Below are 12971 nucleotides of genomic sequence, written 5' to 3'. Positions count from 1 at the left end.
CCCCGCAGGAAGGAACCGCCGGGGCCGGCCCCGGGCGCGGTTTCCCGTTGACGGCGGGGGAGAGCACGGGCAGGGATCCCCCCCGGGCTCCCCCGCCCTGGTCCCCAGAGCAGGGCTGGGGAGGCCCGCACCCACCTCCCCTGGGACACCTCTTCCATCTAGGAGGCACCGTGGGACCATCTCCGGCCCCGCCAGTAGCTCGAGTGCCGCCCTCCCGTCTGACCTCGTAACCAGCCAGATTCTTCCCAAAAGAGCCCCTGGGTGCAGCCCCCTACCCCGAGGTGTCCAAGCGGGGGGTCCCTGGCACGGCAATGGCAGGATTTTGGGGAAGTGGTCAGGGGAGGGGGAGCCCTGAGACCCTCATGTGGCACTCAACACCCTGGCACAGACATGCAACACCCCTGGAGGGACACAAGTGCCCCAGAGACTGCTTAGGGTCCCACACCTTGCTTGGGGGTGGCAGGGAAGGGAGGCAGACCTCAATCCACAGCCCCTAGCCATCTTCCTGCTCCAGCCTGGTGGGGGCATCCCATGAGCCACCCCGGAGGTCCTGTGGCCACGCAAGCGCCCCATGGCTTTGCCAGTGCCCCATGGCTGTGCCAGGGGTGCTATGACACCCTTGGGAGTCTCACAGCCATGCTGAGAGCCCTGTGGTCATGCCAGTGCCCTATGGCTGTGCCAGGGCCCCAAGACCCCCTTGTTGAAGGTCCCATGCCCATGCCAGGTCTTGCCTGTGCCACCCCCTAGGGCCACCCAGGCTCTGTTCCCCTCCCAGCCGTGTGTTTTGCCTCATGGTGCCAAAGCCCCTTGGCAGCCTCATGGCATCTTCACTAGCACAGCCACATGCTGTCAGTTGGCATCAGTTGGTTGGCATTATCATGGCAGCAGTGCCACAGGGCCCACCATAGTGCCTGGTGTGGCAGCAGTGCCACAGGACCCACCATTGTGCCCAGCGCGGCTGTGCCTCAGAAGCCGGCATTGTCTCCATCGGGTGGAGGCGGTGGCCGAGGTCACCACTTCCCTGCCGCGGCTGGAGGAAACAGCCTCTCCCGGCACCGGCGGCTCAGTGTCGGCGCGATGGGCAACCTGCCGGCCGTGCTGCCGGCCACTGCCCGTTCCTGCGGTCTGGGCCTCTGCTCCCGACAGCTTGGCACCGCCACCGATGAGGCCACTACCACCAACACCAGTGCCACTGAGTGCCGCAGGTGGGTCTCTGGGGACAAAGGGGTGGGATTGATGTGGCACTGGCACACCTCGTGCCATGGCACGCTGAGGCTGCCAGTCTCTGTGTCCCATTGGGGACCTTCTGCTTGGCACGTCCTGCCTGGCACCACTAGGTTCTGAGGGACAATGAGGCATGGCCAGAGCCTCTAGAGACATGTTCCCACCAGAGATGTGTCCCACTGCGATAGGACGCACTGCAGCCGTGGGCATCCTTTGGCAGCAGAGCTCCATGCTCATGGGGCCCCCTGGCATCACACTGGTGTCCCCTGCCCTATGGCATGCCCCAGGCATTCCCACAGCAGTGTCCCTACCCACCCAACAGCCATGGGACATCTGGGACATAGTGGGGTGTTCTGGGCCGTACTAGGGTGTGCCAGGCCATCTGGGGAGGGGGCACCGGGCTGGGGGGTGGTTAGGGCCGTGTCAGGTTATGGGGGGGGGAGGTGGCGGGGTAGCAGTGTAGGGACCAGGATCGGACCGGAGGTCGGTGCCCCCCCACCCGGTGGCCTGGAGCCCGCTGTGACTCATGGCCATTGTTCAACAGCCAGCAACGCCCCACGCCCCCCAGCGCAGCCCCCCCAGCCCAGCACCCACGTCCTCTGCCACCCTCACCCCGGCCCCGTGAAGCCGAGCCGAGAGCTGGGGATCAGGGATGTCCCCTCTCACGCCCGTGTCCCCATGCCCCTCCCGCACTGACCCTATATCCCCAATGCCCCCCGTGCCCTCCCCGGCAGGTCTCAGACCCCATGGGGTGCGGCAGAGTCAGGGCGCGATGGGGGGGTTCCAGGCGTAGGACAGAATGGGGACCCACTCCCCCAAACCGCGGTGCCGGGTGGGGCTCGGGGCCGTGCATCTTCCCCCAGCTCGATGCCCAGTCACCCTCCTCTGGAGCCCCCCCGCTTCGCCCGGCTGAAGAACTGGGAGACTGGGACCATCGGCTACGACACCCTGTGTGCCCAGGGACTGCAGGTGGGCACGGCAGGCTCGGCGAGCACTGGAATGGGGGTGCAGGGCTGAGGGGTACGTGGGGCTGAGGGCTACGTGGAGCTCAGGGGTTCAGGGGCGGGGGGATAGGGAGGGGGAGTGTAACCGGGGGGATCACAAGGTTAGAGGGTATGAAGTTTGGGGTGCAGATATAGGGCTATGGGGCTGGGGGCCACGGGACTAGGAGGCACTAGACCGGGAGCTACTGGATTGGGGGCCACTGACTGGAGGCTACAGGGCTGGGGGCACTGGGCTGGGGACGCACAGCGCTTGGGACGCCGTGGGGCCAAGGGTGGGTGGCAGCTCCCGATGATCCCCAGTGCCCCCCAGGAGGTGCCGTGCTCGGGCCGCCGCTGCCTGGGCTCCTTAGTGTTGCCGCGGACGCTGCCGGCGCCGGTACCGGAGGGCGAACGGACCCCCGCCGAGCTGCTGGCGCTGGCTCGGGACTTCGTCACCCAGTACTACGGGTCCCTGCGGCGGTGAGCGCTGGGGGGCTGCCTCACGCACCCCAACCCTGCTCCACCGAACCCCACTGCACCCCAGTTCTGCCCCACGGCTCCCAGCCCTTCCCCACTGCACCCCGACTCTGCCCCTCAGCACCCACGGCCCCAGCCCTACCCCCAGGCAGCACCCCCAACCTCATTTTGGGACATCCCAGAACCCGAACCTGTCGTGGGGCACCCTACATCCCCAACCCTACCCCACATCCCCAGCCCTGCCCTTTAGCTACCCAGCCATCCACCACGGCATCCTACAACCCCAGCTCCACGCCACAGCAACCTCCCAGCCCCAGCTGTGCCCCAGCACACCCTACAGCCCCACCTCCAACCCAGCACACCCCCCGTCCCAAGCCCCGCTCAGGGCACCCCAGAGCCATACCAGCAGCTCTCGGGGGGCTCTCTCTGGGGCTCTCTGAGTCTAGTATTCTGCAGGGAGAATTCCCCAGCGCACACCCAGAGGCTGCGGGAGGTTGAAGCCTCGATTGCTGCCACTGGCACCTACCAGCTGCTGGAGCCTGAGCTGGTGTTCGGTGCCAAGCAGGCTTGGCGCAACGCTGCCCGTTGTGTGGGGCGCATCCAGTGGAACAAGCTGCAGGTGAGGGGGGACCTGTCCCATGGCTGCCCCACACTGCCCCTCCGTTCACCCACAGCCCCTGAGTCAATGGCTCTGACTCACAGCTGCCCCACGCTGACCTGCAGCACTCGCAAGCCAACAGCTCTGCCTCACGTTTGCCCCGTGGCCAGCAAGTTGCCCTGAGGTGAATATTTCACGGGGGAGAGGGATGGCAGTGGCAGCTCCACAGGCACTCCTCAGCCCCATCCTTGCCCTACACGGACACCACACAGCCCCATTCCTGCCCCACATAGACACCTCACAGCCCCATTCCTGTTCCACAGCCCCATTCTTGCCCCACACAGACACACCATAGCGCCCTCTCTGCCACACATAGACACCCTTGTCCAGCTCCCACATACCCTTCAGGTGTTTGATGCCCGGGACTGTGCCAACGCAGCGCAGATGTTCAGCTTCCTCTGCTCCCACATCCAATATGCTACCAACCGTGGCAACATTCGGTGAGACCCCACCAAGGGCAGAATCTCCCTACTTCCTTCTAATCCCATGGCTGGTTGGAGAGGGATGAGTGACACCCCATTAATGCCCACCCCAGCTCTGCCATCACCATCTTCCCACCACGGGCACCAGGTCGGGGTGATTTCCGCATTTGGAACGCACAGCTAATCCGTTATGCTGGCTACCGGCAACCTGATGGCTCCATACAAGGTGATCCAGCCAATGTGGACATCACTGAGGTGGGGGCACCCCCAAACCCTCCCATTCCACCTCCAGACCCTCACCATCCTGACACTGTTCCTCCCACCCCATAGCTCTGCATCCAGCATGGTTGGACCCCTGGTGGGGGTCGCTTTGATGTCCTCCCACTGATGCTGCAGGTTCCTGATGAACCCCCCGAGCTCTTCCCACTGCCACCTGAGCTAGTTCTTGAGGTGCCCCTCCAGCACCCAACGTGAGTGGGGAAAAGATGGGGAGAATGACTCATGAGTGCCTCTTTCCACCCAAAGATGGGTGGGGGAAGGCACCAGTTGCAGCCCCCTCCTTGTGTCCCAACCTCTTGTAGGTGTTGGGTTGATGTTCAGTTGATGTTGGGCTGGTGATGTTGGGTTGATGTTGGTGTGGGGTTTGTCTTGAGTTGGGGTTGGGTTGATGCTGGTTAGTGTTGGGTTGGTGTGCGGTCTGTGTTGAGTTGGTGTTTGATTGATGCTGGTTAGTGTTGGGTTTGTGTTTGGTCTGTGTTGAGTTGATGTTGAGTTGATGCTAATTAGTGTTGGATTGATGCTGGTTAGTGTTGGGTTGATGTTGGGTTAGTGGTGGTTTGGTGTTGGTTTTGTGTTGAGTTGGAGTTGGGTTGATGTTGGGCTGGTCTTGGGTCTATGTTGAGTGGATGCTGTTCAGTGCTAGGCTGATGGGTTGCTGTTGGGCTGCTGATGTTGGGTTGATGCTGGGTCTGTGTTGAGTTGGTGTTGGGTTGATGCTGGGTTGCTGTGGATCACTATGAGTCAGTGTGAGTCCCTGTGGGCCCCTGCTCTACAGCCTGCCATGGTTTGAGGAGATGGGGCTCCGCTGGTACGCACTGCCTGCTGTGTCCAACATGCTGCTGGAGATTGGGGGGCTGCAGTTCCCCGCTGCCCCCTTCAATGGCTGGTACATGGGCACTGAGATTGGCACCAGGAACCTCTGTGACCGTCACCGCTACAACCTGCTGCCGGTCAGCACCTGCTAGGGGGTCCCGACTCCCCCTCCCTGGGCACCTCCGTGCCCTAGGAGCTGGCTGTAACTCCCCCAACTGCCTGCAGGAGGTGGCTGAGCGCATGGGGCTGGACACAGGGACAAGCTCATCACTCTGGAAGGACAAGGCAGCTATGGAGGTGAACGTGGCTGTGCTCCACAGCTTCCAGGTGAGACCCTCAACTCTTCCATGGGGACACAGACATGGGCATCCCAACACTGCCAGGGGAACCCTAAAACCACCACAATGACTTTGATACCTCTATGGAGACCCCAACACTGCCCTGGGGACACCAACATCAGCACCCTGACACCACTGTGGGAACCCCAATATCACAATGGGGACCTCAACACCATTCTGGTGACCCCAGCACCGCCATGAGGACCCAAATACCATCATGGGACCCACCAAGTCTCCCCCTCAAGCCTGTTGTCCCCACAGCTGGCCAAAGTGACAATCGTGGATCACCATGCAGCCACTGAGTCCTTCATAAAGCACATGGAGAATGAGCTGCGGACACGGGGAGGGTGCCCAGCCGACTGGGTCTGGATTGTGCCCCCCATCTCGGGCAGTCTCACCCCTGTCTTCCACCAGGAGATGGTCAACTACCAGCTCTACCCCACCTTCCGCTACCAGGTGGGTTTGGTCCTTGAGTTGGTGTTAGGCTGATGTTGGATTGGTGTGGGCCTTGATCCCACTACCTCCAGCTGACCCCTTGCCATCACCATAGCCTGATGCCTGGAAGGTCTACGTCTCCAAGGGCACCACCATCACCAGGCGAAAGACCTTCAAGGAAGTGGCCAAGTAGGTGCATGCCTTTGGGTGAAGCCCCCAAAATGTGGTGCGGACTATGGAGACCTCACTTCATGTTCTTTCCATCTCTTCCAGTGCAGTGAAGATCTCAGCCAAGTTGATGGGACACATGATGGCCCGGCGGGTCAAGGCCACCATCCTGTATGCCACTGAGACTGGCAAATCTCAAACCTATGCCTGGAACCTCTGCCAGCTCTTCCAGCGTGCCTTTGACCCCAAGGTGGGCAGCAGAAAATGCACAGGGAGGGGTTGGGGTAGTCACTGGTTGTTGCCCCTTCCTCATGTCCTGGCCTCCTGTAAATGTTGGATTGATGTTGGGTTGACATTGGGTGGGTGCTGGGTTGACGTTTGGTTGGCATAGGGTTGGGTTGATGTTGAGTTGGTATTGAATTGGTGCTGGGTTGGTCAAAAGGCCCTGTTAGGGGTGGGGTGGGCAGGTAGAAATGCCAGTTGAAGCCCCCTCCCCATGTCTCAACTCCTTGTAGGTGCTCTGCATGGATGAATATGATGTGGTGTCCCTGGAGCATGAGACCTTGGTGCTGGTGGTGACCAGCACCTTTGGCAATGGGGACCCCCCTGAATGTGCAGAGGTGAGAGGAGGGGGTGGGATAATGGAGATGGGTTGGAGGTGGGATGAAGATGATGGAGATGATGGAATGAGGATAGTGAGGATGAAGATGGGACGGAGGATGGGCTGGAGATGAGATGAGAATGATGAGGATGGGGATGGAGATGGGATGGGACAGGGGTAGTAACAATGATGGGGTGAAGACAATGGAATAGGATGGGGAAGAGGATGGGATGGAGATGTGCTGTGCTGTCCCCCACAGAGTTTCTCCAAGGCGCTGATGGAGATGACCTCTCCCTACACCAGCACATCCCAGGCTGAGCCACCCATGTGAGCAGTGGGTCCAGGGGTGCCCATCTGGGCTGGAGGAGGTCCTAGCCTGCCCCCACCATGCCTTCACACCTTGTCTTGCCCCCGCCAGGAGCTACAAGCTAAGGTTCAACAGCGTCTCCCAGTCTGACCAGCTCGTGGCCTCCTGGAAGAAGAAGCGGCGGCAGCTGAGCAACACTGACAGTGCTGGAGCCCTGGGAGCACTGCGGTACCACCACAGTCACCAACACCGTGGCCACCCCCACTGCCACCACCATGGCCATGACTATGGCCACCACCATGGCCATCCTTGTGGCCATACCCATCCCCACGCTACCCTCATGCTGTCCCAGGGCCATGGGGAGCTGGCAGGAGCTGCCCTAGGGGGGTCTCCAGCCCTTATTCCCCTTGTAGGATCCTGACAGCTCCCAGTCACAGCCCCTGCCCTGTCCCGCACCCCTGGGTGCCCTCTCTGGGTCAAGCAATGCCATGGTGGGGGGGTTCTTGCCCTCAGCCTGGGTCAGGGTTTTTTGGGAGGGTTCTTGCTCTCATCTGGGGTCAGGGGATGCTGGGAGGGGTTCCTGCTTTCAGGCCAGGTCGACAGGTGCCAGAAGGAGTCCTTGACACCCCCCTCCTACAGGTTCGCGGTGTTCGGGCTGGGGTCCCGGGCATACCCCCACTTCTGCGCCTTCGCCCGGGCCGTGGACACTCGGCTGGAGGAGCTGGGCGGGGAGCGGCTGCTTCCCATGGGGGAGGGTGACGAGCTCTGTGCCCAGGAGGAGACCTTCCGCACCTGGGCACGCCTCGTGTTCCAGGTACGGGGGAAACACGGGCATCCCCGACACCCCTGGCACGCCCCTGAAGCCCAGCACCCACCCCTCCCCTCCTTCCTGCTGTGTCCCCAGGCTGCCTGCGAGACCTTCTGCGTGGGAGATGCTGCGGGAGGGGCTGAGGAGCTCTTTGCGCCACCCCAAGACTGGAAGCACCAGAAGCACCAGCTGGTGCCACAGCCCCAGGCCACTGACACCCTATCCGGTAAGGACTAACCCCCCCATCAGCAACCTTCCCAGAACCCCTCGACCCTGAGGAGCCTCCTGCCCCTCTGTGTTACCCTCCACCCCATGACCAGCATCTGCCCATGCTCCCTCAGGACACCCACACCGTGTCCCCCGCACCGCGGGACACCCACTCCTGACAGCCCCCCCTCCCCCCCGACACTTCCAGTCCAAGCATTATCCTCTCTGCGACACGCCCCCCCAAATACTCTGTCACACTCTCATTCCCACCCAGGCGTGCTACATCCCTCTCAGTCCCCTAGGAATCACCCAGAGACCCCCTCCCATGACATCCCAAGGACCCACTGTCACCTCTCCATCTCTTTCCAGTCCCTCTGTGACCCCCCCTTGACTGCCTCAGCCCCTCCATGACCTCCCCCCTTGCTCCCCAGGCCTGTCGCAGCTGCACAAGCGCCGTGTGTTCCCTTGCACGCTGATTTCCGTGGAGAATCTGCAGAGCCCCGAGTCCAGGTGAGACCCTTGCTGTCCCAGAATCCCCCCACTCCGAGTCCCCCCCCAGTCCTGAGATGCCACAGCCCCTGGCACCCCATATCCTCAGGACCCCTGTGACCATCCACTCCTGGGACCCCTCCACACCTCTGGGAACCCCCGGGACCTCCACTTCTGCCCATCCCCGAAACCCCCTTGCCTCGGGACTACCCACCCCTGGGACCTTCCAAGCTCCCAGGGCCAGTAGGACACCCCCAGCCCCGGGAACCCCGCTAGATCCCCGGGACATCTCACATTCCTGGGGCCTCCCAGCTCTGATACTCCTGAGCACATCTGGGACCCTCTACTCCTGAGCTTCCTCCCCACCCCAATCCCTGGGCGTGCACGTTGCTGGGAGCCCCGGGACACTCCCCAGCCTCGGGACAACATCCAGCCCCCCAAGACTCTCCCTATTCCTCGGACCCCTCATCCTGCACATTCCCGAGACCCCCGCACCCCTGAGCGCGCTCCTCAGCTCTGGGACCTGCCGCTGACGCCGTCTCCTGCTGCCCTTCCCCAGCCGATCGACGCTGCTGGTGCGGCTGGACACGGATGGGCGGCCGGAGCTGAGGTACCAGCCCGGGGACCACCTCGGGGTGTTCCCGGAGAACAGCCCCGAGCTGGTGGGGGAACTGCTGCAGAGGGTGCAGGGACCTCCCGACCCCGAGCAGCCCGTGCTGGCCCTCAGCGCCCAACGGGACTCCGGTACCAGTGGGGAGGGGGAGGACACCGGGAAGGGACAGGGGCCAGGGGGAAGGGGAAATGGGGAAGGGAAAAGGGAAAAGAGGAAGGGGAAAGGAAAGAAGAAGGGGAAGAGACTGGGACTGGAACTCGGGGAAGGGTCTGGGGAAAGGGGAAAAGGAGAATGGAGAAAAGGCAAAGGAAAATGGAAGGAACAGGATCTGTGGACTGGAGTGGGAAAGGGAAAGAGCAGGGCGAGAGCATGGGGGGAAATAAAGGTGAAGGGGTCAAGGGGAAGAGTTTCCGAGGGGAAAGGGGAAGGGAAAACGGATGGGAAAAGGGAAGGGGCTGGATGTGGGGAAGAGGCTGGGGAAGGGGAAAGGGGAATAGAAAAGACAAGGGCCTGAGTCTCTGTGCCCTGCCTGCAGACGCGGACGCCCCCGGGCAGCCGCAGAGCCGCCTGCCCCCCTGCAGCCTGGCCCAGGCCCTCACCTTCTTCCTGGACGTGGCAGCACCCCCGAGCCCGCAGTTCCTGCAGCTCCTGGCCACGCTGGCCACCGAGCCTCAGCAGAGGCAGCAACTGGAGAGACTGGGACAGGTGCGAGAGCATGGAATGGGAGAGGAGCTGGTGGGGGCCCTGGCACTGGAATGTTGTGTGCCTGCTGGTTGGCATGCCGGGATACTGGGCTGCTGGACTCCTCCCTGGCACAGGGCCAGGGATGTTGGGACCCTCCCTGGCCCCAGGGATGCTGAGGTGCTGGAATACTGGTCTCCTCCCCTGGCGTGGATATTGGGTTACTGGGACACTGGGATGTTGGCTCCCACCCTGACAGAAATGCTGGGATACTGGGTGCTGGGACACTGGGGCATTGGGCCATCAGGGCACTGGGACACTGGAGTGCTGCCCCCTTCGATGGCCCTGCCCAGCAGGTCTCTTGCAGGACGCGCGGCTGTACGAGGAGTGGAAGTGGTTCCGCTGCCCCACGCTGCTGGAGGTGCTGGAGGAGTTCCCATCGGTGCGGCTGCCCCCGGCTCTGCTCCTCACGCAGCTGCCGCTGCTCCAGCCCCGATACTACTCCATCAGCTCCGCGCCGGGCCCCAGCCCCGGCCAGATCCACCTCACCGTGGCCGTGGTCACGTACCGCAGCGAGAGTGAGTGGGGACAGGAACAGGAACATCAGAGCCGTGGGCAGGGTGTCTCCAGGGCATCCCCAGGGAATCTCCAGGTTCCCTGGAGCATCCCCAGCGTCCCTAAGGCCACCTCTGGGTCCCCAGAGCATCTTTAAAGCATCTCCCAGATTCCCCAAGGGTGTCTCCAGGGTTCCCCAGAATCATCTCCCAAGTCCCCAAAGCATGTCCAAGGTGTCCCCATAGCACATCCATCTCCCTCAGGGCCGTCTCTGGGATCCCCCAGGGCGTCACCAGGATATCCCCAGAGCATCTCCGCAGTGTCTCCCAGGCCATCTCTAAGTCCCTGGGCCCCTCCAGTGTCTCTTCCCAGCCTCATCACGCCATGCCCGGCCGATGCCGTTGGACATGGTGAAGCCCCTCAGAGACGTGAGGACCCCCCCGCCCTCGGCACCAGTGATCCCTTGCCCAGGTTCCCCATGCACCCTCCCAGGTCCCCTCTCCTCAGCCCTGCTTAGGAATGGCGATCCTCAGCCCCTGCCTGGGAGCTGCCCGTGGAGCGGGGGGGGTTGCTGCTGAGGGCTTCTCCTGCCGCAGCACCCCTGCCTCGCTCCCCGCAGACGGGCAGGGGCCGCTGCACTACGGCGTCTGCTCCACCTGGCTGGCGAGGCTACAGCCCGGGGACACCGTGCCCGCCTTCATCCGAGGGTAAGGGACCCTGAGACCCTCCCCGGGGCCTGCCTGAACCCCACAGCGACTGTGTCCCCCCAGCCCGCCCCCGTGCTGGTCCTAGTGCCCAGCGTCCCCCTCCCCACCCCGTGCTGGGGCTCACCCCATCCTGTTCCGTGCACCCACCCCTCATGGGTGCCCACCTGCCCCGGTGTCCCGATGATTCCCGTCACCACCCCTGTCCCAGGGCACCCACTCCGCCCACCCCAGTGCTCTGCCGACCTCGTGTGTCCCCCTGTCCTTGTGCCCGTGTCCTCGCTGGTCCCTGTGACCAGGCGCCTGGTGCTCTCGGTCCCGTGTCCCTGCCCGTTCCGGTGTCCTGGTGCCCGTGTCCCCGTTCTCTGCCGGTCCCGGCTCCCCTCCAGTGACGGTGACCCGGCGTCGGTGCCTGTAGGGCCCCGTCGTTCCGGCTGCCAGCCGCGCCTGAAGCCCCCTGCATCCTGGTGGGTCCCGGCACCGGTGTCGCCCCCTTCCGGAGCTTCTGGCAGCACCGGCTGCATCAGCTGCGCGCCGGAGGTGGGCACAGGGGACACCGGGAGGATGTCGGGGTACGATGTGGGGGGACACTGGGCTTGGAACAGAGATGGAGGTGGAGGCACAGGAGGAGACAGGGAGGAGGGAACACTGGGGGGAAAGAGGGGACATAGGACAGGGGCCGAAGTGCAGGGACATGGCCCAGAGACAGAAGTTGGAGGACAAGGGACAAAAGGGGACAGGTGAACATTGAGGGACAGGAGGATGTGAGACAGAGGGATATGGGGTTGGTAAGAGGGTCACAGGGACATGATGGCACTGGGATGTGGGACAAGGGACATGGGGCAGAGGGATATGGCAGCCTGGAGGCAGGAGGTTGGAGCTGAGTGGCACAGGGACACAGGGCATGGAGCTTTAGGGATGTGGGGCATGGGGATGGGGGCTTGGGAGGGGTTGGAGGCTGAGTGACACAGGGACACAGGGAGAGGGTGGCATGGGGACAGAGGTGCATGGGGATCTGTGGCATGGGAGTGCGGGGAGGTGGCACTGGGGAGCCATGGAGGGCTGCAGGATGTGGGGGAGTGGGGAGGTAGTCCCTGGGGACACACGGAGCCAGGTGTGGTGCTGTGCCTGCAGGTGGCCCGCTGGGCAGCATGGTGCTGGTGTTCGGGTGCCGCGCAGCCGCGCTGGACCACATCTACCGGGAGGAGATGGAGGAGGCCCAGGAGCAGGGGGCCCTCAGCCAGGTCTTCACTGCCTTCTCACGCCAGCCCGGGACACCCAAGGTGGGATGGGACCAGGACAGGGATGGGGATAAGGATGGGGACAGAGATGGAAATAGAAGCCAGGATGGGATGGGGGCAGTGATGAGGATGGGGACGGGGACAAAGGCAGGGATGGCTGTGGGGACAGGGACCAAGCAGGGATGGGGACAGGAACAGACAGGGATGGGGATGGGAACAGGGACCTGGTGGGGACAGGGACGGTGGCAGGGGTGGGCTGGGGCCAGGGTTCAAAGGGGCAGCGCAGGGCTAGGGACACGGGGCCATGGTGCCACATGCCAGATGTCAATCCCCTGACCACCGTGGTGTCCCCAGACGTACGTGCAGGATGTACTGCGGACACAGCTGGCAGCAGAGGTGCACCGGGTGCTGTGCCAGAGCGGGGGGCACATGTACGTCTGCGGGGACGTCACCATGGCCACCGAGGTGCTGCAGACTGTGCAGCACATCCTGGCACAAGAGGCTGGCATGACGCTGGGCCAGGCTGGCGACTTCATCAGCGAGCTGCGGGTGAGAGACAGGGCACGGGGACAGGCGGTGACACTGGCAGCACGCCTGGCGCCGCGCCCTGACGACCGCTCTCGCTGCGCAGGACAAGAACCGCTACCACGAGGACATCTTCGGGCTCACCTTCCGCACGCAGGAGGTGGCCTTCCGCATCCGCAGCCAGTCCTTCTCTGCCCAGCCACGCCCGCAGCTGGAGCCTGCGCCCTGAGCCTGGCACTGCCAGAGCTGGAAGGATGCCCATGGACAGAGGGGCCCCCGCAGTCGTGCCCCCTGCCCCACTGCTGGCACTGCTGCCGCCTCCCCAGTAAAGCTTTAGTTTTGATAACCCCAGCCTGGTACTTCTCCAGGGCAGCACTGCCAGGAACAGCAAGGTAGGCACTGGTAGGCATGGGTGGAGTCACGTGGCCAGGGATGGCAGATGG

At 63.4% G+C, this 12971-nt stretch overlaps 1 protein-coding gene across 2 annotated transcripts; it reads left to right on the top strand.

Annotated features, from left to right (window-relative positions):
• Positions 1-1077: 1077 nt before the first annotated feature.
• NOS3 (nitric oxide synthase 3) lies at positions 1078-12874 on the top strand. Of its 2 annotated transcripts, XM_064162682.1 has the most exons (26): positions 1078-1205; positions 2088-2193; positions 2539-2687; positions 3141-3303; positions 3691-3782; positions 3878-4019; positions 4095-4234; positions 4819-4993; positions 5082-5183; positions 5456-5650; positions 5745-5818; positions 5903-6047; positions 6313-6417; positions 6658-6725; positions 6817-6933; positions 7345-7519; positions 7610-7739; positions 8152-8230; positions 8769-8953; positions 9358-9527; positions 9871-10081; positions 10678-10765; positions 11181-11302; positions 11897-12045; positions 12358-12552; positions 12635-12874. In XM_064162682.1, the coding sequence occupies exons 1-26, from the start codon at positions 1078-1080 to the stop codon at positions 12755-12757; spliced, it is 3528 nt and encodes a 1175-aa protein (XP_064018752.1). In that variant the 3' UTR covers positions 12758-12874. The 2 variants fall into 2 exon arrangements, with proteins under 2 accessions (XP_064018752.1, XP_064018753.1); XM_064162683.1 differs by lacking the exons at positions 6658-6725; positions 7345-7519; positions 7610-7739; ... (7 more) ...; positions 12358-12552; positions 12635-12874 and having other exon boundaries at positions 6817-6939.
• Positions 12875-12971: the final 97 nt, after the last annotated feature.

This window comes from Pogoniulus pusillus, chromosome 23 (genome assembly GCF_015220805.1).
Source record: "Pogoniulus pusillus isolate bPogPus1 chromosome 23, bPogPus1.pri, whole genome shotgun sequence".
In the NCBI taxonomy this organism is placed as follows: Eukaryota; Metazoa; Chordata; class Aves; order Piciformes; family Lybiidae; genus Pogoniulus; species Pogoniulus pusillus.
The sequence above is the reverse complement of the archived record's forward strand: the minus strand, read 5'-3'. Positions and strand labels throughout refer to the sequence as shown.